We start from the raw sequence: 23,691 nt of genomic DNA on the forward strand, positions 1-23,691 counted from the left end.
ACTTTATAAATCACTTATTAGACTCAAAATTAATTAGATAGTATATATAATATAATTGTTATTTAAATATGTAAGCTCATTGTAGAAAATAATATTTCTAACAATGGGTCCTTCTCGAACTCATCAAGATTGTTGATAAGCAACTACAAGATGCACGTAGTGAAGTAGGATAGGAAAATGCAGAGATGGGTATAAATAACCAAAAAAGTAGATATTGTGGGGACTAAAGGAAAGCCTTTGGCTTTAATAAAAAGGGGCTGTATTTGTTTCACTAGTAGTTAATGTTTTGGTTCTAGCAATATCCGCCATACCCATGAATCAGCATCAAGGACATCTTAAATTTTCCAAGAAAGAAATTTCATTTGTGGGTATTGTTTTCTTGCCATTCGCGTCCTCCAAAAAGAAACGATCCACAGAATTGAAAAACTAAATCTTTAGAAAAATGGAGGATAAATCAAAGATAAAAAGAAAGAAAAAAAAAAAGGGGATGAACTAAAGAGTGGCGGAGTTGTAAGTTTATCTGAAAATTTAACGGCCATTTTGATTTCTAGATTTTCATCTAATCTTCGTTGTGCACTAGGTTGGGTGGGTAAGAATAGTGACGCTATTGGTTGAAGCTACACTACCTTCGATTTTACCGTATCTCTACGGCGGCTCCACATAGGAATATGCTACATTGGTCAAAACAAGCAGGAGCCAGGATTTCAGATGGGGTTCAAATGTCTTTTTCCTTTTTCTAATGACATTATTTCAAATTGCACTTCGGTGTTTCTGTCTTTTTTTTTATTTCAAATTGCACTTCGGCTCCACATAAAAAAATTTCCCAGGTAAATATAGATCAAATTAATTATAAAAAAAATATGTACAAGCACGCAATGTGTCGGCTTATTACTAGTGTGTTCAGATTTCAGAATGGTTGAATGATATTCAGAGTAGATTACTCAACTGAATATGTATGCTTGTGATCAAGCATGCGAATGTCATGGCATGCCTTAATTCCAAATACTTCATTTTTTGAGTGTTGGGTTTTGGCTTTCAATATCCTCTTCTTCTGGTATTTCATCTACAATGCAATCATCAGCCGTGGTCGAGACTGCTTCGTATAGCCCTCGTTCTCGTTCTCGTTCTCATTCTCGTTGGTGGCACTAAATTATTTATCATGAAAGATTGACGCAGCCTTTGGGTCACTGGAAGACTGGATACATGTTTGATGAAAAACTAAATCTGTGAATTTTAAATGAATCCACTTGTAGGAAATTTCAAATTCTCTGATTATGGTTCAATACCTGCGCCCCTGAAAGTACAATGTCTAAATTACCTTTGGTGGCAAACTTAAATGAAACTTCGAATGATTGATTGTTTATCACAGTGGTTCATACACAATGATCCAAATTAGAAGTGAAGCCGGTTCACAATCTTTTCGAACCAGCTCGAAAATATTTGATTCGTTTTCGAAATTATCAAATTCGAGAAAAACTCGTTCGAACTTTTTCGAACCGAACTCCTAGATTCAATATTTTATTTAGAATAATATAATTATATATTAAATAAATATATTTCGAGACGAACTAAAGCTCACGTTCAAGCTTTAAAATTATAGTAATATACAGCTCGTCCCGGTTCATTTACATCATAATCCAAATCCAACCTGAAAATAGGTACTAACTGTTACACACCGTAATGTGTTAGCATTTAATCAATTCATTAGTTGTTAGACTACATTATTGGTTACTTAGTTGAATACATTTCCTTCCTGTACATGTATAAATAGACACACATTGTGAATAAACAATAAGTCTTCTTTGATAAAAATTTGCTCATTTCTGAGCTAAGAAACCTCTCATCTCGTCTCTGTTCTTCACGATCAATGATCGATGAATTCAGATTGCATAATCTGTGTGCACTTTAACATGATATCAGAGCATTTATTTTTTCAATTGATTGGTATTCATGTAATTGGAAATTCATCTGTGTAGATCAATTGGATCTGTGTTCGTGTGAATATGGCAGCTCAGATCTCAAATTTTATCTTTAATGATCCTTTGTATTTGCATCCATATGATGCCTCAAGTATTTCTCTCGTTGTTGATCCACTTATTGGATCGGAAAATTATGGCATTTGGAGCAGAGCAATGAAGATTACTCTGGACGCTAAGAACAAACTCGGATTTATTGATGGCACGCTGAAAACCAGCTGCAAATTCTCCATCTCTTTATCAATGAGAGTGTTGCAATGCAGTTGTTCTGTCATGGATTTTTTCTCCCGTATCCAAGGAGATCATCTGTGGGCTTGTTTATGCGATGGATGCCTCCAGTGTTTGGGCAGATTTAAAGGAATGGTTCGACAACGTTTGTGGTTCACGCATCTATGCTATTCACCGTGATATTATTCGATTATCACAAGGATCGAGCACCATTTCAGATTACTTCTCGAAGCTTAAGCAGTTATGGGATGAATTAGCCTCGTTGGTGACTTCCCCTTCTTGTGAATGTCCTACTTCAAGATCTTATGTTGAATACGAGCAAACAACGGTTGATCCAATTTCTTATGGGCCTCATAGTTACGACCCAATTCGAAGTCAGATTCTCTTTTAGTCAAGCATATTCCCTAGTTAGTCAAGAAGAATCACATGGGAATGTGATGACATTCCAACCAATAGCAGATGCTCCTACAACAACTTTTTATTCTTCATCCTTCAAGTAATATGATATCATTAAATGTGACACTGCTAAATACCAGGACATATGAAAGAAAAATGTTTTCGGTTGATCGGTTACCCATCGGGGCATAAAATGCCCAAAAGATTTCCTCAAGCCAAAGGTATTAAAGGAATTTCCAAGCCTCCGTGATATCTGCACACAACACAATCAATGATATATATGTTGCAACCGCTGATGCTTCGGGAGTCACCTTTACACCGGCTCAATATGCGCAGATTCTTCGTTTGCTTGAGAATTCTGTTACCAATCAAGAACATTCAACAAATTTGGCAGGTACGGTTACCAGCTTGATGTCCATTTCTGCTGCTCATGATTGGATATTGGATAGTGATGCAAATGCTCATATTTCAGGTACATCTACTGGACTTCAAAATCCTCAACCATGCCCTTCGTCCACTGGATCAGTTCGTCTACCCAATGGTAACTCTAGCCCATTTTTTCCACTGGTTCAATTCCATTGTCACCCTCTCGTACATTACCAAACGTTCTTCATGTTCCTGATGTAAGAAATTTGACACGTGTTAAAAGAAGTATCGTGTAGGAATTGGCGACGGTCATTGCCTACATATTTTGACGAAACTTGTGTACGCAACTGTGGGGACCCGGACGCTAATAATCTTTTTAATCGTAATTGGGACTAATTTAATTAATTACAATAAACATGGTCTAATTTTTTTTTTAAAATGCGGAACGTAATGGAATCAAACTCCTATACATATCAATATAAAAGTATAAATCTGATACAACATACAATCATTTACATATCAGGTTCAACAACTAACTATCAAGTGTTTAAACCCTATCTCTAGTCCAAGTCCGTAGTCTCCACTCTAATCTCGATCTTTCTTCACCTCTGTGACCCTGAACTTGTCCCACCTGTTGCCATGCACACATACAAACATGACAACAGCCGAATAACTCCGGTGAGAATAAAATCCCAGTATAAACAATGTATCAATGCAATCATATAAAACATATATAAAAGCATAATAAACATCAATACATGTATCTAATCTGACCACATGAATCAATACAAATCTGTACCTCAATCTAGGACTCATTTCTAATCTAGGGATCCCGATCTAATTTAGACTTTGATATGATGTATCGAATGTCTACAATAGACGTCGATCTACATCTAAGCTCATCGATACACCGTAAGTCTAGGGTCTTAGCTGTTCTGTCAAAGACCCGGCGGTTCTGCCCTAGCTAGGCTGATCTGCCCTAGACTCAAACTCTGGCTCTGCTATCATTCTATAGACTAAACATATCAATCTGATAATTTGCAAATATCAATGTAATAAAATAAAGTATGTGATTTTGGGAAACTCAAGTCAAACCTAACTCGAGTTGTGCAATCCCGAATCAACATTTATTTATACCTTTCGTTATGTCGCTCTGATACAATCGAAGTCTCGACTCAAAGTCTGTCAATGTTCAATCTGGCAATGACAATACCAATATACTATATCAATATTCTATTCAATTCAAAATATCTCTGTCTTATTAAATTCTGACGGTACAACAGTACCATCTTGAGATATCTGTGATGCCACACCAGTATATACTAATTTCAATAACTTATAATCAACCTCAGTGCAAATCTGACATCACATCTCAGTCAATTTAACTCTGAAATTCATAAAAATTCCATACTCAATCTGTTTCTTAATCTGACTTTGATTCTATCATGTCTACTATGTCAAAAACACTATATATGAATCGTATCTGATTCTGGACATAGTATAATTTCAAATCTTAACAAAACGTAACAAAACTTATGTCCTGTAGTAGCTATCGTTGCTAGGAACACGGTGTCGTACTCGGATTCAAATTTAGACGGCCGGATTGCAATATACAGGCGTAAAGATTTTCAACAACTCTCTCGTCCCTTTTCTTAATTTCTGAATTCTGAAGGTTAAAATTCGATTATATATATATATATATATATATATATATATATATATATATATATATATATATATATACATACATACATAACATGCAATAAGCCAAGTGTCTCGGTGTGCCTACTGCACGTCTCGCGCATATGCGCGACCATTATCGGCGCATATGTGCGAGGCCTACTTGTCTTGTGAATAAACTTCTCGGCAACTCGCGCATATGCGCGACTCATCTCCGCGCATATGCGCGAGGTCCACTGGACTTCACCTTTACAGGCTCGCGCATATGCACGACATCTTCCGCGCATATGCGCGAGGTCTTCTGCCTGTTTGGCGCATGTGCGCGCATCCGGTCGCGCATGTGCGCCGATGCTACTGTCCTCGCACATAAATTTTCACACGCAATCTCATTTTGTGTCTCGGTTAGCCCTGTCATAATTATCTCGATTAAAAATTAATAATCGTAATTTAGCACAATATAAAATCTCGGGCATTACAGCAACCTCAACTTTAGAAAATTGAGATGCGTACACGTTTCTCCCGATTTTTCTCGTTGATGGTATGAGATGCCTATAAATAGAGACGATTGAGGTCCCTAAGCACACACATCTCATAAGAAAGATACACCATCTAAAGAGAGCGTGCAGTGCTTAGAAGGCTTCAACAGAGAGGAAAAGCAGAGAAATCAAAAAAATTTCAATGGCCGGAGGTAACAACTCGATTTAAGCTTCCACATATTATATCATGTTTATATATACGTGAAAACATGATTTTTTAGAAAAATTTCTAACATATGGTATCAGAGCAGTGATACCTCTGCCTTGAAATTTTTACTTCTGGAAATTTGCGTAAGAAAAATGAAATTTGAAATCGGACGTAATAATATTAAGAAACTTACCTGAGAATTTTGTTCTTCGGTTGCAACTTGAAATTCTTCCTTGAAGTCTTGAAGATAACAATATTAGGTTTTCTGATTTTTTTTAGAAAAGAAATTTTTAAGACAAAGGGAAAATTTTATTTCAGAAAGTTTCTCGGGTGAATGAAGAAGATGATGCTATAAGTTTTGAGATGGTCTTCATAATTAAAAGCCTTTACCAATAATTTAATATATCACGTGAAGAATTAAATGATATTCTACGTAATGAATGTGAATTGAATTATTGAGACAACATGCAATTAATTTCATTTTTTTTTATTTAAAAAAAATGTTGCGAGACCCACAACATTTGAGAATTGAAAATTGACGATAAAGTTGTTATTATTATTATTATTATTATTATTATTATTATTATTATTATTTTTAAAATAAAAAAAATAATAATAAATAAATAATGATTAATGTGTTATTAAGTTATATGTATAATTCAGTATACATATAGCATTTGGTTAAATAATTTGTACATATTAAAATAATTCCAAGTTCGACGTAATTTCTAATACATGTTTAAAAATTATTTTTGCTTATTAGATATAATGTCAAATATTATGGATAAGTGTTTGATGTGTACATGCAAATTTAATATTATGTTTGCATTTATTTTTAAGTTTTTTAAATTCAAATTGTATTGAAAAATATTTTGGTAAATCAATATTCACATTATGTTCATACTAAATTATATTGAGTTGTTTATAATTTAAAATGAACATATCAAGTAAGATGTGAATATAATATTTAAAATAAAATATTTCTTATGTTCACAAATAAACAAATAATCCTCACTTTATCATTATTCTGATAAAAGAGAAAAACTGATGAGGAGCCCACATTTTCACCTAAATGTGATCTTCACTTTATCACTACTCTGATTGAAGATAAAAACTGATGGGTAACTTATTTGTTCATATTAAGTAAAAATGTGAATATAAAGTTATTTAATGAAAATTTTTTGCTAATAAAGATTCACATAAATGTGGATAATTAAATTGAATAATAATTATAAGGTGACGTAAAAAAACATGATCTGAGGGAGTTCTTCACAGATCGGTTTAAACTGCCTTGACTAGCCACTGGTCTCCATGAGGAACGTTGCCCTGTCTAGGAGTTAGGTATTTAAAAGGCCTTAGCCCTACCTATCTTTCCTGGGAACACTCTTGGAAAGTGTTAATTGCGAAATAATTATTATATAAAGCATTAAGTAAAGCCAAAATTTTGTCCGGTGAACCGTATATTTTAAATAATTGAGGAATAGCCATATCATCCTTAATTATGAAAAATTATGCATTAAGTGGATTAGGTTCACATAATGGACATCAATTGTAATTAATTATATAAACATAATAAATTTTACCCCACAGGGATTTTTATTATATTTATATAACTAATTAGGTTAAAATATCAAATTATATTTTTCTTAATTTACCCACGGGAGTTAAGGAAAATACATTTTGATAGTTTTATCATAAAGTTACAGAAAAAATCTTATTGACTTAAAATTTTAGCCCACATGCAAATTTTAGGTCACTAGATTTTTAAAACATGAATTACATTGGTAAAACATGATATTGTCTCAAAATTTTAAGCATATGATATTTTGTGCAGTTATGCAACCTATGAGTTTTTCTGATATGAAATGTGACATTCCTGAACTAAAGGGCGATAATTATAAAATATGGAAAGAAAGAATTCTTCTTCAATTAGGGTGGATGGATATTGATTATGCTATATGGAAAGACGAACCATCTACTATTACTGAAAACAGCATTCCGGATGATGTTGATCTTTATGAAAAATGGGAGCGATCTAATCGACTATGCGTAATGTTCATAAAGACCAAAATCTCTGCTGGTATACGTGGTTCTGTCGATCAGCATAATAATGTCAGAGAGTTACTGAAGGCTATTGATGAACAGTTTCACTCTTCAGATAAGGCACTTGCAAGCACCCTAATTATGGAATTCTCTTTATTAAGGCTCACCAGTGTGAAAGGTGTGCGAGAACACATCATGAAAATGCGGGACATAGCGGCTCGGCTCAAGACACTTGAAGTGGAAATGTTGAGACTTTTCTTGTGCAGTACATTTTATGCACTCTTCCACAGTAATATGGACCCTTCAAAATTTTCTACAACACGCATAAGGATAAATGATCAATTAATGAATTAATGACCATGTGTGTTCAAGAGGAAGGAAGGTTGTTGATGGAAACGAGTGATAATGTATTTATGACTATACAAGGAAAGTATAAGAAGCAAGCCAAAGTCAAAGGAAATGGGAAAAGGAAAGGAATAATTCCACCCCAACCTGACATCAAGAAAGAATCCAAGTGTTTCTTCTGTAAAAAGACGGGACACATAAAGAAGGATTGCAATAAATTTAATGACTGGCTTAAAAAGAAAGGTGTTCCTGCTTCATTTGTCTGTTATGAATCTAATATGGTTGATATGATTTATAACACATGGTGGATTGATTCTGGTTCTACAATCCATGTTATAAATACCTTGCAGGGTATGCAAAACCTAAGGAAGCCAATAGAAAATGAACGGAGCATCTATTCAGGAAACAAGATGTCTTCGCATGTGGAGGCTATTGGGACTTGCTGCCTAGTGATAAATAGTAGTTATATTTTAAAATTAGAAAAGACATTTTATGTTCCTAGTTTTTCTAGGAATTTAATTTCAGTTTCAAAACTTGTACCACTTGGTTATTCATTTCAGTTTTTGGATAAATCAATAAATTTGTTTTATAAATCAAATCTTATTGGAAATGGTACAATGGTTGATGGTCTTTTCTCTATTTTTTTACAAAATAATAACATCACTATGCATGTTCAAGGAGGTATTAAAAGATGTGTTATAAATGAAGATTTCTCTATACTATGACATCAGAGATTATGACACATCCCCATAGAGAGAATTAAAAGATTAATAAATGATGGAGTACTCAGTACTTTAGATTTTACTAATTTTGAGACTTGTGTGGACTGCATTAAGGGAAAGCAGATCAATAAGTCTAAAAAAGGTGCCAAGAGGAGTACAGAAATATTAGAAATCATACATTCAGATATTTGTTGTCCAGATATGGATATGCAAAGTCCGAAATACTTCATCTCATTCATTGATGATTATTCACGATACATGTATATCTACATGCTTCATAACAAAAACGAAGCACTTGAAGCCTTTAAGGTTTTTAAGGCTAAAGTGGAGAAGCAATGTGGAAAACATATTAAGATCGTGAGAATTGATAGAGGTGGAGAATATTATGGTAAATACAATGAGAATGGACAAGCACCTGGTCCGTTTGCGAAGTTTCTCCAAGAACATGGGATTATTGCCCAATATATTAAGCCTGGTTCTCCGGACCAAAATAGTGTAGCTGAAAGGAGAAATCGAACATTATTGGACATGGTGAGGAGCATCTTTAGTAGCTCTAAACTTCCTAAATCCTTATGGACTGAAACTCTTAAGACAACTGTGTATATATTAAACCGAGTTCCAACTAAGGCTGTCCCAAATACGCCATTTGAGTTATTTAAATGTTGAAAACCGAGTTTGCAACATATACGCGTTTGGGGTTGTTCTTCAGAAATAAGAGTTTACATCCCACACGAAAAGAAACTGGACCCAAGAACTATAAGTGGGTATTTCATTGGGTATGCTGAAAAATCCAAAGGGTACAGATTCTATTGTCCATCTCACAACACTAGAATTGTGGAATCAAGAAATGCAAAATTTCTTGAGAATGATTTGATTAGTGGGAGTGATTATTCAAATGACATAGTTTTTTAGAAAGATCACATTAATTCAAAATCCTCTTATTCAAATAACAGATTGGTCGTTATTCACACTCCTCAAAGACCAAATGGGTGTTAGACAATCAATTACTGAAGTTCCACAAATCGCTGATGAAAATCCAGTAGATCAAGTTGTTAATGAAGAACGACAAGAAATTGTTGATCAACCAAACAACCTTAAAAGATCTACTAGAATAAAAAGATCAGCAATATCTAGTGATTATGTTGTGTATTTACAAGAATCGGATTTTAACATCGGAGCCGAAAATGATTCTGAAACGTTTTCACAAGCCACGAGTTGTAATGAGTCAAAACTATGGTTTAATGCTATGAAAGAAGAGATGAATTCTATGGCAGTTGATGGAGTCTGAGATCTTGTTCAGTTGCCTCATGGTGTAAAAGCCATTGGATGTAAATGGGTCTTCAAAACAAAGAAAGACTCGTTAGGCAACATTGAAAGGTATAAAGCAAGACTCGTTGCTAAAGGATTCACTCAGCAGGAAGGAATCGATTATAAGGAAACTTTTTCTCCTGTATCTAAAAAAGATTCTCTTCGTATCATTCTAGCATTGGTTGCTCATTTTGACTTTGATTTGCAACAAATGGATGTGAAAACAACTTTCTTAATGGAGAACTAGAGGAAGAGGTTTATATGAAACAACCTGAAGGATTCTTCTCTAGTAATGGTGAGCAATTGGTTTGTAAGCTTAAGAAAACTATATATGGATTGAAACAAGCTTCCCGTCAATGGTATTTAAAATTTCATGATGTTATCTCTTCATTCGGATTCGTTGAGAACCTCATGGATCAATGTATATTCCAGAAGGTCAGTGGGAGCAAGATTTGTTTCCTTATTCTATATGTGGATGATATATTACTTGCAACCAATGATAAGGGTCTTTTATATGAGGTGAAACAATTCATCTCTAGAAACTTTGATATGAAGGATATGGACGATGCATCTTTTGTCATTGGCGTTAAGATACATAGAGACAAAATTCGAGGTATTATAGGTCTGTCTCAAGAAACCTATATCAACAAAGTTTTAGAGAGATATCGGATGAAAGATTGTTCACCAAGTATAGCTCCGGTTGTGAAAGACGATAAATTCAATTTGAGCCAATGCCCAATAAGAATGATCTAGAGCGGGAACAAATGAAAAACATTTCTTATGCTTCTGCTGTCGGAAGCTTGATGTATGCTCAGGTTTGCACTAGACCTGACATTGCATTTGTTGTTGGGATGTTGGGAAGATATCAGAGTAATCCAGTTTTAGACCATTGGAAAGCTGCAAAGAAAGTCATGAGGTACCTTCAAAGGACTAAAGATTATATGCTTATGTTCAGACGAACTGAGAATTTGGAAGTAATTGATTACTCTGATTCAGACTACGCTGGCTGCATTGATTTACGAAAATCCACTTCAGGATATATTTTCATGCTAGCTGGTTGAGCTGTATCTTGGAGAAGTGCAAAGCAGACATTGACTGCTACTTCCACTATGGAAGCTGAGTTCGTATCTTGTTTTGAGGCAACCTCACATCAGATCTTAGAATTATGGATTCTATATCTAGGCCATTAAGAATATATTATGACAATTCAGCTGCAGTTTTTATGGCTAAAAATAACAAAAATGGTAGTCGAAGCAAGCACATCGACATTAAGTATTTAGACATACGAGAGATGTTCGTGCTAAACCATATATTTTCATTGGTTACCCACCTCATCAAAAAGGCTTCAAGCTTCTTGATCCTGCCACTCATCGCCTTTTGGGCTGGAAAACAATACCCTCGATCGATAGGGAAACACATACGAGCTACGAAGAGGATGCTCAAAAAAGAAGAAGACAATTTGGTACTAGAAAAGACAAGGTGCTTACAAGGTCATGGCAGTGATTAGAAATGCACAGAAGAAGAAATCTTTCTGAAAACGTATCACACAAGTATGAATAAAATCTTCAGAAACTCAACGAAAGTTGGAAAAATTGGAGGGTTTGAATACTGTTGATGAAAATAAAAATATGAAGCCTTCAATTCCAACTTGAGTATGACATCCTTGTGAGAGATACCGTGGAAATGACTACGGAACAACTTCGTATACATTTACATGCTTGTAAAATGATTAAAAAAAATGTGGTCTGACATATATTTGTATTTTCACTTTCTAGTTTTTGTGTTGTTTTTAAATTTTACCATCTTATGTAATGTTATTTTTCTCAAATCACGTAATTCAGTTTCATTGAATTCACTTTTAAATTTAAAACAAAAAAAATATATTACATTATACGATTCAATGAAGTTGTGTCCCTATAATTACGTAGGTTAGCTTAATTTAGGTGTAGAAAGAGTGAACTTTTGTTGGCTAAGGGCACCCACATTGGTGCATTAATGGGTGATTATTAACACCCATTAATATTAATGCACCAATGTGGGTGCATGATTTATTAATCTTGGCTGCCATGTCAGCCAAGAAATTCATCAGAATGAACGGCATTGTTTCGCAAATAGCGAAGGTTTTTCGTGAACCGTCGCAAATTGAAAAACGTCGCTACTTGCAACGGTTTCTCAAAAAACCGTGGGCCACTTGCGACGGTTTTTCACAAACCGTCGCTATGTGCGACGCTTTCTCACAAACCGTCCAACATTTTTTTATTTTTTAATAATATTTTAATGAATATTGAAATTAAGTTATTTTTAAAATAATAATACTATTTATTTTTAATAGTATTTGTTGTAAAATTTTAACAAAACTAGAAGATATGAATTAATTAAAATTAAAAAAATGAGTAAGTGGACAGTGGGACTCATAAATAATGAAAGTTGATATTAAATGAATGTGAATGTGTGTTAATAATGGGAAATTGTTAATGTAATGAATATGTGGCTCGTGGACCCCATAATTTTTGAGAAGATGGAAAGTTAATAACATAGATTAATATAGACGGATGCGGATGCCCTAAATAAAAAGTTAAATAAATAATAGTTTTTTAAAAAAAATTATGAGCTAAGCTACATTCCGAGACTGGCCTAAAGTGCTTAACAAACTATATGTCTTTTGAGTTTTAACTTTTAACTTTAACTTAGGGATGATAACAGGACGGGACAAAGACGAGTTTGATCTCTCCATTCTCGTGCTCGAATTTCATATCTACCTTGATACCTGTCTCGATCCCCGTTTTTCTGGTTCGAAAATTCGAACCCGCGGGGATCAAATACTCATTCCCGTCCTATACTCATTTCAAAAATATTAGTAGAGAAAGAAAGATTATAACCAAAATTAAATGAACTGATATAACTAATATAGACATTTAAATTTAGTTTATATTTTCAAGGTATCAAATTCAAATTTTATTTTTTTTAGAAAAAAATTCACATTTAATTCTGCAGTTATTTCATATTTGTTTTCAAATATAAAATAAGATAGATGACAAATATTTTTGTGAAAAATTTAAATTTGACAAATATTTGTTTATATATGTATAGATTAATAGAGAAAATATAGTTAAAATTATATTTTCTATTCATATTTTGAGTCCAAAGATATTTTTATAACCCAATATTCACGTAATACGTACTTATATATCACTATTCTTTTTTTTTTTATTTAAGTATATAAATGGATTTGTACATTTATTTGTTGAGTAGGTCTCTTGTGAGACGGTCTCACGAATCTTTATCTATGATACAGGTCAACCTACCGATATTCACAATAAAAAGTAATACTCTTAGCATAAAAAATAATATTTTTTCGTAGATAACCCAATAAGAGATCCGTCTCACAAAATACGATATGTGACAAGTTTTTGCCATATTTGTTTATTATGACTTGGGCATATGCATAATCTTAGGATTAACTAAATAATATGTAAATCACATTAGCTCGATAACCAAAATATGTAAGAATTGTGTGAAAAAACTTGCTCAAAAAAGTATTGACCGGAGGAATCAATGTGAATATGGGTAAACCGTGGATTAATGCAATAATATGCAAATCACGTTAACTAACGATATCTTAGAAAGGGCCTGGGTCATCCTTGGACTCAGATGTAGGGAAGAAAGACCGAGAACCTAGAGCTGGTCTCGAGAAGAGACTAGGTGAAAGCCATCATAGGCATGCATCAACCCAATAAGCTTGTGAGACAACTACCAACTTGTGTAAGTCCATGCTCATAACCTCAACCGAACAACACAAGAAGACTAATTCAGTTGATCGTGGACCATGTCTATCAATAATCAAGGTATATGTTCCCCTCCACGTTCTCAGATCATGCTTAGACAAAGACATGGGCCACATCCTCATAACGTGGCCACTATCCGAGCATCCTTAGATTGGTCACCGACCTTGATACCCTATAAATACCCATAACATAGATAAAATCAGTAAGTTCACTCTTCTAATTGGCACTAACACTCTCTACATATTTACTTAAACACAATTTCTTTCATTTGGCGTGCATATTTGATTAACTTGAACGTCAGCGTGGTCACATCAAAAACAACATCAGAGTGGTCACATCAAAAACTCTTCAAATGTCCCATTAACGTTCCTTGTTCTTAAGTCAATAGGCTATTCAGCTTGGGTTCGTCTTGTTCAATCTCTAGCATGTGCAGGGAAAGAACATATCTCTATCCAAAAAACGCTTACCAGCTCACCTAATTTTGCCGAGTAGCATCAACTAGGTAAACTACAATATATAAGAACTATATGAAAAATTTGAATGATAAAATATCGATAAAAAAATAAAGCTACAAAAATTAACCAAACATTCATTTACTTTAACTCAAAATTCGAGTCTTATTTGTTTATTGTTTTAAGATTCGGGGGGGTCGTTATTGAATGCATGAACCGTTCATACTTTCATGATATCATTATCAACAGTTTCTTAAATGTCCACATTTTCTTGAGGACACTGACCTTTGCTGTTAAATAATCCCGTTTCTTTTTCGTTCTGAATTTTCTAATCTAAAAAGTACTAACACTCTCCCCGGAAAATTCGAGGAGACCTGCATTAAAAATTTGTTTCGTACCATTTTGGTTTAATTAATCGATTTGAAGGTTGGTTTACGCAATTTTTTTTTGTTTAAGCCGGCGGATTTCACATTGGACTGGTTTGCTTTTCGGACTACAGCTTTACTAATACTGTACAATTGTTATAATATTACAGCATAATGAATTTTGACAATTCAGTTGCTCGTAGTTTTTGGGTATAAATATTTGGTGTTTTGGTGGGGAAATGCAGATTGCGACACGAGGATGGTGCAAACCCCGTTCACTTGGCGTTATGGAGGTCGTGAAGTCTTTCTTTCTGGCTCCTTTAATGGGTATTCATGATATTCCTTTGTTCTCTTGCTGATAAAATTTCCACCGGGCTAGCGTGTGTGTTCGTGTTTTTGTTTGGGTGTGTGGAGAGAGCTACTCAGAAACTCGATTGCTGGATGCGGGAAGAAACTTTTATACAATTTGGGTCGAATATAAAGTTTGATTTTTTTTTTCTTTTTGAGGTGATTAGATTACAGCTCCTTTGGTTGAATTGTGTTCGGAATGATGTTTTTTGGTGTGTTTACAGGTGGAGCGAGAGGATACAATTGATTCCAATGGAGGGTTCTGCTGCTGTTTTCCAGAGAATTATCGATCTTCCACCTGGTTGTTATCAGGTATATATAAGTATTTGCTTCCGAATATATCGTAACGACGCTGGGGACATTGGTTAGGCCAAGTGCCTATTTTTCAGTCTCTTGTTGTTGTGTGGAGAGACTTGTGTAAGCTGTCTGACTCGACGGAGAAGCTGAACTTAGTTTTCTGTTGAACGTGATATATGGTAGACATGAATGATGGTTATGGGACAACTATCTATGGAAGGAAGTGATTAGTGTGTATAATTTTCTTAATTGCTTGTTTTCTGCAATTTGTGCAATAACAAGGCAATAAAACTAAACCGGCTTGTTATTTTGTTCTGCTGCTCTTTAGAATTAAATATTTTTACTTGGAATTCTCAAAGTTGACTTTTTCATCATTCACTTGGTCATTCTGCACTTTTTTATTGCATGCAGTGGATTTATGGTTGCTTTAATTCTGGAAAATCATTTTTTTTTTACAATTTATCAAGGAACACATATTTTCTGGTTCTTAACAATCAATGCAGTATAAATTTGTGGTCGATGGTGAATGGCAAGTTGATCAGCAGCAAATATGTGATGTTGATAAGTATGGAACGGTAAACAACATAGTCCTCGTCAGTGGAACAGAGTTCATGTCTCCAGATTTTAACGCTGAAGCTTTTCACTCTAGTACAAGTGGAGCAAATGACAGAGAAATTCTTTCTGTGGTCAGTCTTTTAAATTTTATGCATCCCATATCATTTTGATGATTTGGTTTAAACCATTAAGTTTGTGTGCTATTCTCGACGGTCGACCAGGGTTCATCTTCTGGCAGTCTCTGTACTGAACCAGCTATGCAATTATCAGATGCTGATATGGATATTCTTCGTCAAGTTCTATCCATGCATTTGTTCTCTGCTGCAGTATATGAGCTAATCCCGAATTCAGGCAAGGTTTGAATGCCTTTGGCTTTTTCTTCGGTGTGATTTATTTGTACTAAATTTCTTTGACTTCTGTTACACCTTTCTTAATTTTTCTGTACGACAGTTTTCAATTTGTGATATTTCTTTTAAGTCTAGGTCCTTATATTGGATATTGAAGTAGACGTGGAAAAGGCCTTCCATGTTATGTATGACGAGGTACTTGGAGATTTTATATGGGATATTCTATCTTTCTGAAGTCTGACAATGCTTGCATGATATTTTCATGTCCGAGCCACATAAACTAATTTAACTATAAAATGACAGACTAATTTCGTTAAAACTTTTGAAAAGTATTTAACTGGGCGTCACACTACAGGAGGTAAACTGTCAGTACATCTTCATTTAATTTGGTGTTATGATCTTGTCTAAATTTTGATTTATTTCAAGATAATAATATGCATTCTCTCTTTTCCTCTCTCTCATTCTCTTAATCCATGTGTGTGAGTGGGGTGGTTTCTTGATCACTAGGTGTGAAAATTTTACCAGTTTCTTGGATGACCTAATGTTCTACAAAGGCCCTAAAATAAGTTGTTATTTTATGTTGGCCTTGTTGTCACATAAAATTTTGTTTACCCAATATTTTTGTTACAGGCTTCACAATTTTTTTACAAAGTTGTTTATCAAATTATTTTAGGGGCTCAGAGTTGTGCCTTTGTGGGATGAACATAACAGGCAGATGGCAGGAATGTTGACCTCTTCAGATTTTATTTTGATCTTACTTCAGGTAGATTTTACAATTAGCGGCTAAGATATTCCCTTGAATATTAACTTTAGAATTAGTCACGATGGGAGACATAGGATCGAAATTGCAGTGTAGAATCTGTAGACCTTAAGTATTCATATATGTCATACTTCTGTAATCCGTGTAGTGTTGAAAAATTACGATTTTGGCTTATAACCTCTGGACCAAAACAGAAACATGTATTGCTATGATATCACCTTTTTCCAATTCACACGGATCCTTCTTCGACAACATGGAATCATTGTCTATAAATAGAAGTATGTCTTGGTCTTTATGATGTTGGAAATATTTCCCATCATGAGGACAAGTTATCCAACACAGATACAAGCTCCTGGCGACCATTCATCTGGCCATAAATTAGAGTATTTTTTATTAGTATATACTTTCTACTTTCTCCTGATGGATCATGGAGAGAAGTTACGAGGTGGGTGAGGGGCATCTATATCATCCAGGCATACCAACATTGTGAATCATGAAAAAAGAAAGGGAAAATATGAAATCTCACTTTATATCATCCATTAGTGTTTTATTTTGTTTTGGACTTTGCACTTTTATTCAAATGGATTATATTTGTGAATACATATGCATCCCAGTTATGGGAGACTTCATTTTAGTCCTGGATGTTGGAGTACTGTATATACAACTATCCTGTATTTAGTGTTTTGGTCATTCTTGTCATTATCGTGATGAACCATAATATTTTTTTGCATTGTCTTTTTAAATCTTTGATGACACTTTCTTTTTCCGTTTACAAGATCTTAATGGACAGTGTTTTACTCAGAATTTTAGAGATTGTACATGAATTTGTCTCAAGTTTTAACCTCAGATCAGTGGGGATGTTTTCCATAATCCTAGTTCTAGTCTCTTCATGGACTATGGCGGATGCTGCTGATTCCCCATTTTCTTTAACATACCTGACATATCCTAGCTAGCAGAAGTCTCATAGTATAACTAGCCTTTTGCTACTAATTGTGCTATTTGGTTTTCTATACATATTTTGCGATGTCGAGCACTATTTTTAACATATTTCTTCATAATAGATGATTTTCCTCAACTCCCGCAGCTTTACAGTAATCATGCAATATTTTCCAATGAAGATCTTGGAAGACAGACGGTATCTTCCTGGAAAGGCTGGAAATTTCAACACCACAGAGATGTACTTAGGACTTTGGTTCCCCGTGAAAGAATTCCTTTAATTTATGTAAATGTCTTTCTGTTGAAGTTTCATGTGGTACTCCATATTTTCTGCATGTTGCCTCCTTATTTTGCTTCTTACAGGCTGGTCCTGATGAGTCTTTAGCCGATGTTGCTTCAAGAATTCTACAGAATAACATTTCCGCCATTCCAGTTGTACATTCAGTAAATGGATTGTGCCCTCGTTTGTTGCATATAGCATGCCTCTCTGGAGTTTTAAAACGTATGTTTTGGGAAGTTAGTCGAGATTCTATTCTTTTGCTAATTTTTTTGCCATAACAGATGCGTACATTTGATTACTACTGTGATTTTGAAATTCTAGATGTGTGCAGGCATTTGAAGCACCATCTTGGATATCTGACTCTTTTACAGCAACCTGTTGGTTACCTCCCATTAGGTACATGGGCAAAAGAATTTCGGAAAACAATGGCTCGTCCATTGTTGACGTTGCACCTCAGTAATTCTCTTAATGATGCTCTTACAATGTTACTAGAAGGTGAAAGTTAACTTTATTGTTCTGTATTCAGCATCAATGAAACGGTCTTTGAGTGCACTTAAGTCATGCTCGAACCTTTTCCACTCTGGATACAACTATTTGATTGGTCACTAACTCTAGCTTTTGGAAAATTGTATTTAAGAACAAATAGTGTTTTCTTCTTTGGGCTACTTTCTGACCTATGAGTAAAATGTACAGGAAATATGTATTTTTATTACTGAATACAGTGGATTCCTAACTTGATGACATGTATCTTTGTTATCGCAGCTCAAATAAGTTCCATACCCATAGTTGATGATGGGGGTAACCTTGTAGATACGTACTCCAGAAGGTAATCAATATGTGCTTGAATTTGAACTTCAAGCATTATCTTTTTAATTCTCTACAATTTGGTTCCTTTGTATTTTTGTTAAACCATGGGGCCATGTTTATGCAGTGATATTTTCTCCTTAGCAAAGGATAACATGTATACACATATTCAACTCGACCATATGACGATATTGCAAGTAAGTCCTAACTTTTCTTATGGGCATTTTAAGATATTAAGTTTGGTGGTCAATCATCTTAACCGCGCATTATCCATCCGGCTTGATAAAGAGTTTTCGAAATAGATATCAATTCCACACGGTTTTTCTCCATGTATGTTTATGAATGAAAATAATATATATTTCAAAGGCTATAATGTTATGGTCTTGGATTGCATAAAATATGGAACAATTCTCCCCATTAATATCACCCGATGGCTTGAGTTTATAGTAAGTTAGTAACCCTTTCGTCCTCGCGTGATCCATAATCAATCGGATTATCAATTGGACAGGCAATAGAAATTACTGTTGATGTGCGTAGAGATCGCCTACAAACATGTACAAGGTTTGATTCCTTGTACAGGGTAATGGAACTTCTATCCGAACCAGGTCGGCCTCTTTTCGTTTTTTGTCTGTAAATTTCTAAAGTTAAGTTCCTAAGAAAGAAACAATAATACAAATTTAAATATAAGTTCCCTGTTTGACCATTTTTTCTACACTATATTCAGATACACGTCGTGTTATTATAGTTGAGGCGTCCAGCCGACGCATCGAAGGTGTAATTACCTTGAGGGATGTATTTCATTTTTTGTCTAGATGAAACTGCTGCATTATGCCAACAGTTGGCTTTTGGTGGCTACTAAACTGGTGATTGTGTTGATTTTGCAAGTTCTAGTTGCCTTTTTCTCGAATCTACGCAAGAGATAAAAATTGTGACTACAAATTCGCAACCATATATACATATATATATATATATATATATACATATACATATACATATACATATATATATACACACACATATACATATATGTATATATATATGTATATGTATTCAATTGTGAATGGACATAATTACTCTTCACGTGTTTACTTATTTTCATTATCAAGTAACATATGTGGTAATTTCACACTTAGTCTATTAATTAATAATTAATACTAATTAGCCACATTTTATGATTATGGTTTTGTGTTTTTGACTTTCTATTCTTATCTTTTTTTCAGTATAATATTTTATTATTTCATATTTCATTATAATTAACCATATTTAATAGTTATGGTTTTGTGTTTTTGACTTTCTACCCTTATCTTTTTTTCATTATAATATTTAATTATTTCATATTTCATTCTATTTCAGAAAACTCCATAAGATATATATGTGAAATTCTAACAAATTGCTAATGAATTATCACTACAATTACATTGATTGTAGTAATTTATATCATTTCAAGAATAAAATGTAACTCCAAATTTTTAATTTTCTCTCTGCATCATATTTTATTATTTTAATGCAAATTCGTAATTCTATTTTTAGTGCATTTTATAATTAAATAATAAATTATAGTATTACAAGAAGAAATATAAAAAAATTAATTATATATGCAATAAGTAAAATAACATGATAAGTATATAATAATATAATAAAATGAAGTTTAATACTAACATATTTTTTGGTTTTTTAAGTAAGAAATCAAAATAAAGAGTTTAATAAATTATTTAGAAGAATTTTTACCAACAATTATGAATGTTAATATATTAATAATATCATAAAATATGAATATCTTAGAATAATTCAAATAGTTTAGCTATAATAAGAAATTTAAAGATTTTAGTAACTCTTTTTAAAAAAAATTATATATCAATCAAATTTATACATTCAATAAACAAAAATTTGGTAGTATTTGAAGTATCTACAAAGAATGTTTAAGATTTAATAAGGGTCTAAAGGTAAACTCGACCATGATTTTCAGGAACACTGAAACCAAAATCAAAACTAATTTTTCTTGACTTCAGTTCCAAAATCAGCTCTCATAATATATAAATTTAAGACATAACTGTTAAACAAATAATTTCATTGTCTCACATATTGTATAACTATTTTATTCAATATTTAAAATCAAATTCGATTTAATTCATCGGTGTTAACATTCTTAGAACACGAGCTATTGCAGCTCATTGGAGAATATAGTGCTTGAAGCATATTCGAAGGTGCTAGCACACGATCCTTCAATTGGTATCAGAGCTAGTTGTTCTAAGAAGAAAATTTGAAGAAAACTGTGTTTTAAAATATGTGCTAGCACCTTCGCTTCAAACACTATATTCTCCAATGAGCTGCAATAGCCCGTGTTCTAAGAATGTTAACACCGATGAATTAAATCGAGTTTGGTTTAAAAACAAAGCGGAAAAAACTCGAAGTAATCCTTCGTGAAAAAACCTGTTATATTAGAAAACATTTTAACTTATGTAAACTGAATAACTGAAAAACAAAGAATCGGTTGTCGCATATGTCAGTTCAGTTATGGTGAAACCGAACTGACAGATGCTCTATCTGATCATGTCAATTTGAAAACAACAGTTAATCAGTTAAGTACACAAGATATGTTTATGGATGTTTAGAGATTTCAAATGTTCTTACGTCACTCTTTCTACCACCTCGGGTATGATCCACTAGAAGACTTTGATTTATACAACTACTTGTACAAACCCACTCAGTTTAGGACTTACACTACTGACTCAACTGAACTCCTAGCCTAGACTGTCACGCCCCGAAACTCGGAGTTGACACCAGCGTCGTTTACAATCACACAATTTAAAACGACAAGCCTTTCGTAGCACAGTTTAAACCGATTCCAGTTTATAAATCATAATCTCAATAAATTTGTCTTTACAATATCGAAATAATTTAAAAGACAGAATTCAATGCGGATGCGTAAACTGCATAACAACAATAATAAACTTAAACTCTATCTAGACTCTTGAATCATCACCATCCCCAGAATTGTTCGGACTCCTCGTCCTCGACCTGTTCTTCGGGCTTATCTGGGAAGGGTTGTAAGGGGGGTGAGTATTTGGGAATACTCAGTAAATGGGAGAAAATCGAGCACAATAATACAACATGCATAAATTCGAAACACTTAAATTTTCATACGTACTTCATGAACATGCATAACATTGACACTGCACTGCGACTCATCTACTTTCTGCGGTTTACTGACGTCAGTCCCTAATTTTTACTCCTCTAAGGGGGCGAGGCCGTATAGCGGTTATGTCCCCCACCGCGTAAGGGTACGTCGTGGTTGGGATTCCCTCCCGTATACAGTCGACTCCTCACAGTGCTTTTAAAATCGTATGACAATACAAGAAAAGAGTAGAAAGAAGATTGTACTCGACTATTTATTTTTCTTGTAAAAATCGAAAACATGCATACCTCAGATCCGAAATTTTAAAGTTGTAAAAATAAGCCCACTTACAGTATTTGGATGTAAAAAAAAACGTGGAGGCTTGGCTCGGAATAGGGTCGCTTCTCGCTCTTGCTCGGACGGCGCTTCGACGTGATTTCTTGAACGACCTTGGAGCAAAATTTCGGCTTGGAGGCTTGCTCGATTTTCGAGGGTTTTAGCTCTAGGATTTCGAAAATTGGTGTGGAGAATGAGTGAGGGTGATGGCCTATTTATAGGTGAAGGGAAGGGTGATAATTTTGGTACTCAAATCATACCATAATCTTGTTCCAATCTCTCAATATTTGGCTCCAATATTCTTGCCAAAATCGAAAATTCAGCTACTAAATTGGTGAGATTATCTTCCAATTCCATGAGATTTAAATCCTTGCTTTCTACCTCAATATTTTCGAAAATATTGTGTCTAGTTGGAGGGATTTGCTTCCAATTATCTATGTAACTATCCAATACAATAACAAGTCATATATCCTAGTGCAAATTTCGAAATCTTGTTTGTATCCCACCAAAACATGCATTATTCAATTTCCTTAAGTCTTTGCCTTGCACAATCTCCCATGATCTTGAATTATTTCTCCTAAATATAAACTTACATGCACAAGTGTAAACATCATTGACTTGAATCTTTCCGACAATTAATTCTCAAGGTGCATATCTTATACAAAAATCCAATAAAATACTTTCCTTACAATTATAATTGCATGGCTAAAAATCGGATCTTTACATAGACTGAAGGCAGCACCTTGCAGCCGACACCTGTTTAACGTGTGTGTGTCAAAAACTACATACACAAGTTTAACGTCTTTGTGCAAGACATTATTTAAGTAGTGGTGTGTATGTATGAGAACTGATCTCTAAGTACAACACAAAAGTGTTCTCACACATTGAGGAAATTGTGCTTCAAATCTAAGCTGATAACACGATGAAGTGATCCCTTTGGGCTGATTGCTTCTTGAAAGCTGATAAGCATTAAGTGTGCCCTTTTCTCACTGTTTTCCACAAACTTGTTGTATATTGGTCTTCACTGATCTTCTGTATACAGGCGGGAAACTGATCGTACAGTGAGACTCAATAATTGTATCTGTTGCAGCTTGAATTCGTTCCTAGGACTTTGTGTCTCGACTTTTCCGGCAAATCTCCATGAATCTCTCGGCTTTAATCTTTACTGCAACGTTCATTAATTGTACTACTGATGGTACATATATTTTACCAAGTGCGCATATCTGGATTCCATTGAATAAGCTTGTCGTGTTCTCTATGAAAGATTGATTCCTGACTGATGCTTTGAACTGGTCTGGTGAAATCAGTTGGCTCGTCAGCTTAACTGGTTACACTGGTTCAGTGGAACTTGTCAGTTGGACTTTCCATCAGTTGAGCACTTCATCACCCGTCGGGCTTCTGAAGGTCTTCTACTGAATTACCTAACAACTGATCAATCGATGGAACTGTTCTTCAATACATCAGTTGGACTGAGTCAACTTGAGCAATCAGTTGGCGTACTCGAAAGCTTCAGTTAGGCGAGGTAATTGATCGGTTCGGCTTCTGATCAATTACAGTATCCTG

The 23,691-nt window shown here is 34.2% G+C and overlaps 2 protein-coding genes across 7 annotated transcripts; both read left to right on the top strand.

The window, feature by feature from the left end:
* Positions 1-10,479: 10,479 nt before the first annotated feature.
* On the top strand, positions 10,480-10,809 carry LOC140805591 (secreted RxLR effector protein 161-like). Its single transcript, XM_073161853.1, has one exon. It carries the CDS (start codon positions 10,480-10,482, stop codon positions 10,807-10,809), a length of 330 nt encoding a protein of 109 aa, XP_073017954.1.
* Positions 10,810-14,165: 3,356 nt separating this feature from the next.
* On the top strand, positions 14,166-19,639 carry LOC140805699 (sucrose nonfermenting 4-like protein). Of its 6 annotated transcripts, none has more exons than XM_073161972.1 (14): positions 14,168-14,497; positions 14,596-14,677; positions 14,923-15,010; positions 15,499-15,681; positions 15,772-15,906; positions 16,033-16,092; positions 16,571-16,660; positions 17,742-17,879; positions 17,957-18,095; positions 18,195-18,368; positions 18,636-18,699; positions 18,805-18,874; positions 19,186-19,282; positions 19,402-19,639. In XM_073161972.1, exons 2-14 carry the CDS (start codon positions 14,610-14,612, stop codon positions 19,491-19,493), a joined length of 1,398 nt encoding a protein of 465 aa, XP_073018073.1. In that variant the 5' UTR covers positions 14,168-14,497; positions 14,596-14,609; the 3' UTR covers positions 19,494-19,639. The 6 variants fall into 6 exon arrangements, with proteins under 6 accessions (XP_073018076.1, XP_073018077.1, XP_073018073.1 ...); XM_073161974.1 differs by having other exon boundaries at positions 14,168-14,464; XM_073161973.1 differs by having other exon boundaries at positions 14,168-14,411.
* The last annotated feature ends 4,052 nt before the right edge of the window (positions 19,640-23,691 follow it).

Source organism: Primulina eburnea, chromosome 11, assembly GCF_022965805.1.
Source record: "Primulina eburnea isolate SZY01 chromosome 11, ASM2296580v1, whole genome shotgun sequence".
NCBI classification, from domain to species: Eukaryota; Viridiplantae; Streptophyta; class Magnoliopsida; order Lamiales; family Gesneriaceae; genus Primulina; species Primulina eburnea.

Bases quoted from the DNA above. Each gene is read 5' to 3' on its own strand.
- LOC140805591 (XM_073161853.1), top strand. From the start codon at position 10,480: ATGCCCAATAAGAATGATCTAGAGCGGGAACAAATGAAAAACATTTCT.
- LOC140805699 (XM_073161972.1), top strand. From the start codon at position 14,610: ATGGTGCAAACCCCGTTCACTTGGCGTTATGGAGGTCGTGAAGTCTTT. The intron at 16,661-17,741 runs GTAGATTTTACA...CAACTCCCGCAG, and splicing joins TTATTTTGATCTTACTTCAG to CTTTACAGTAATCATGCAAT. The intron at 18,096-18,194 runs GTATGTTTTGGG...TTGAAATTCTAG, and splicing joins CCTCTCTGGAGTTTTAAAAC to ATGTGTGCAGGCATTTGAAG.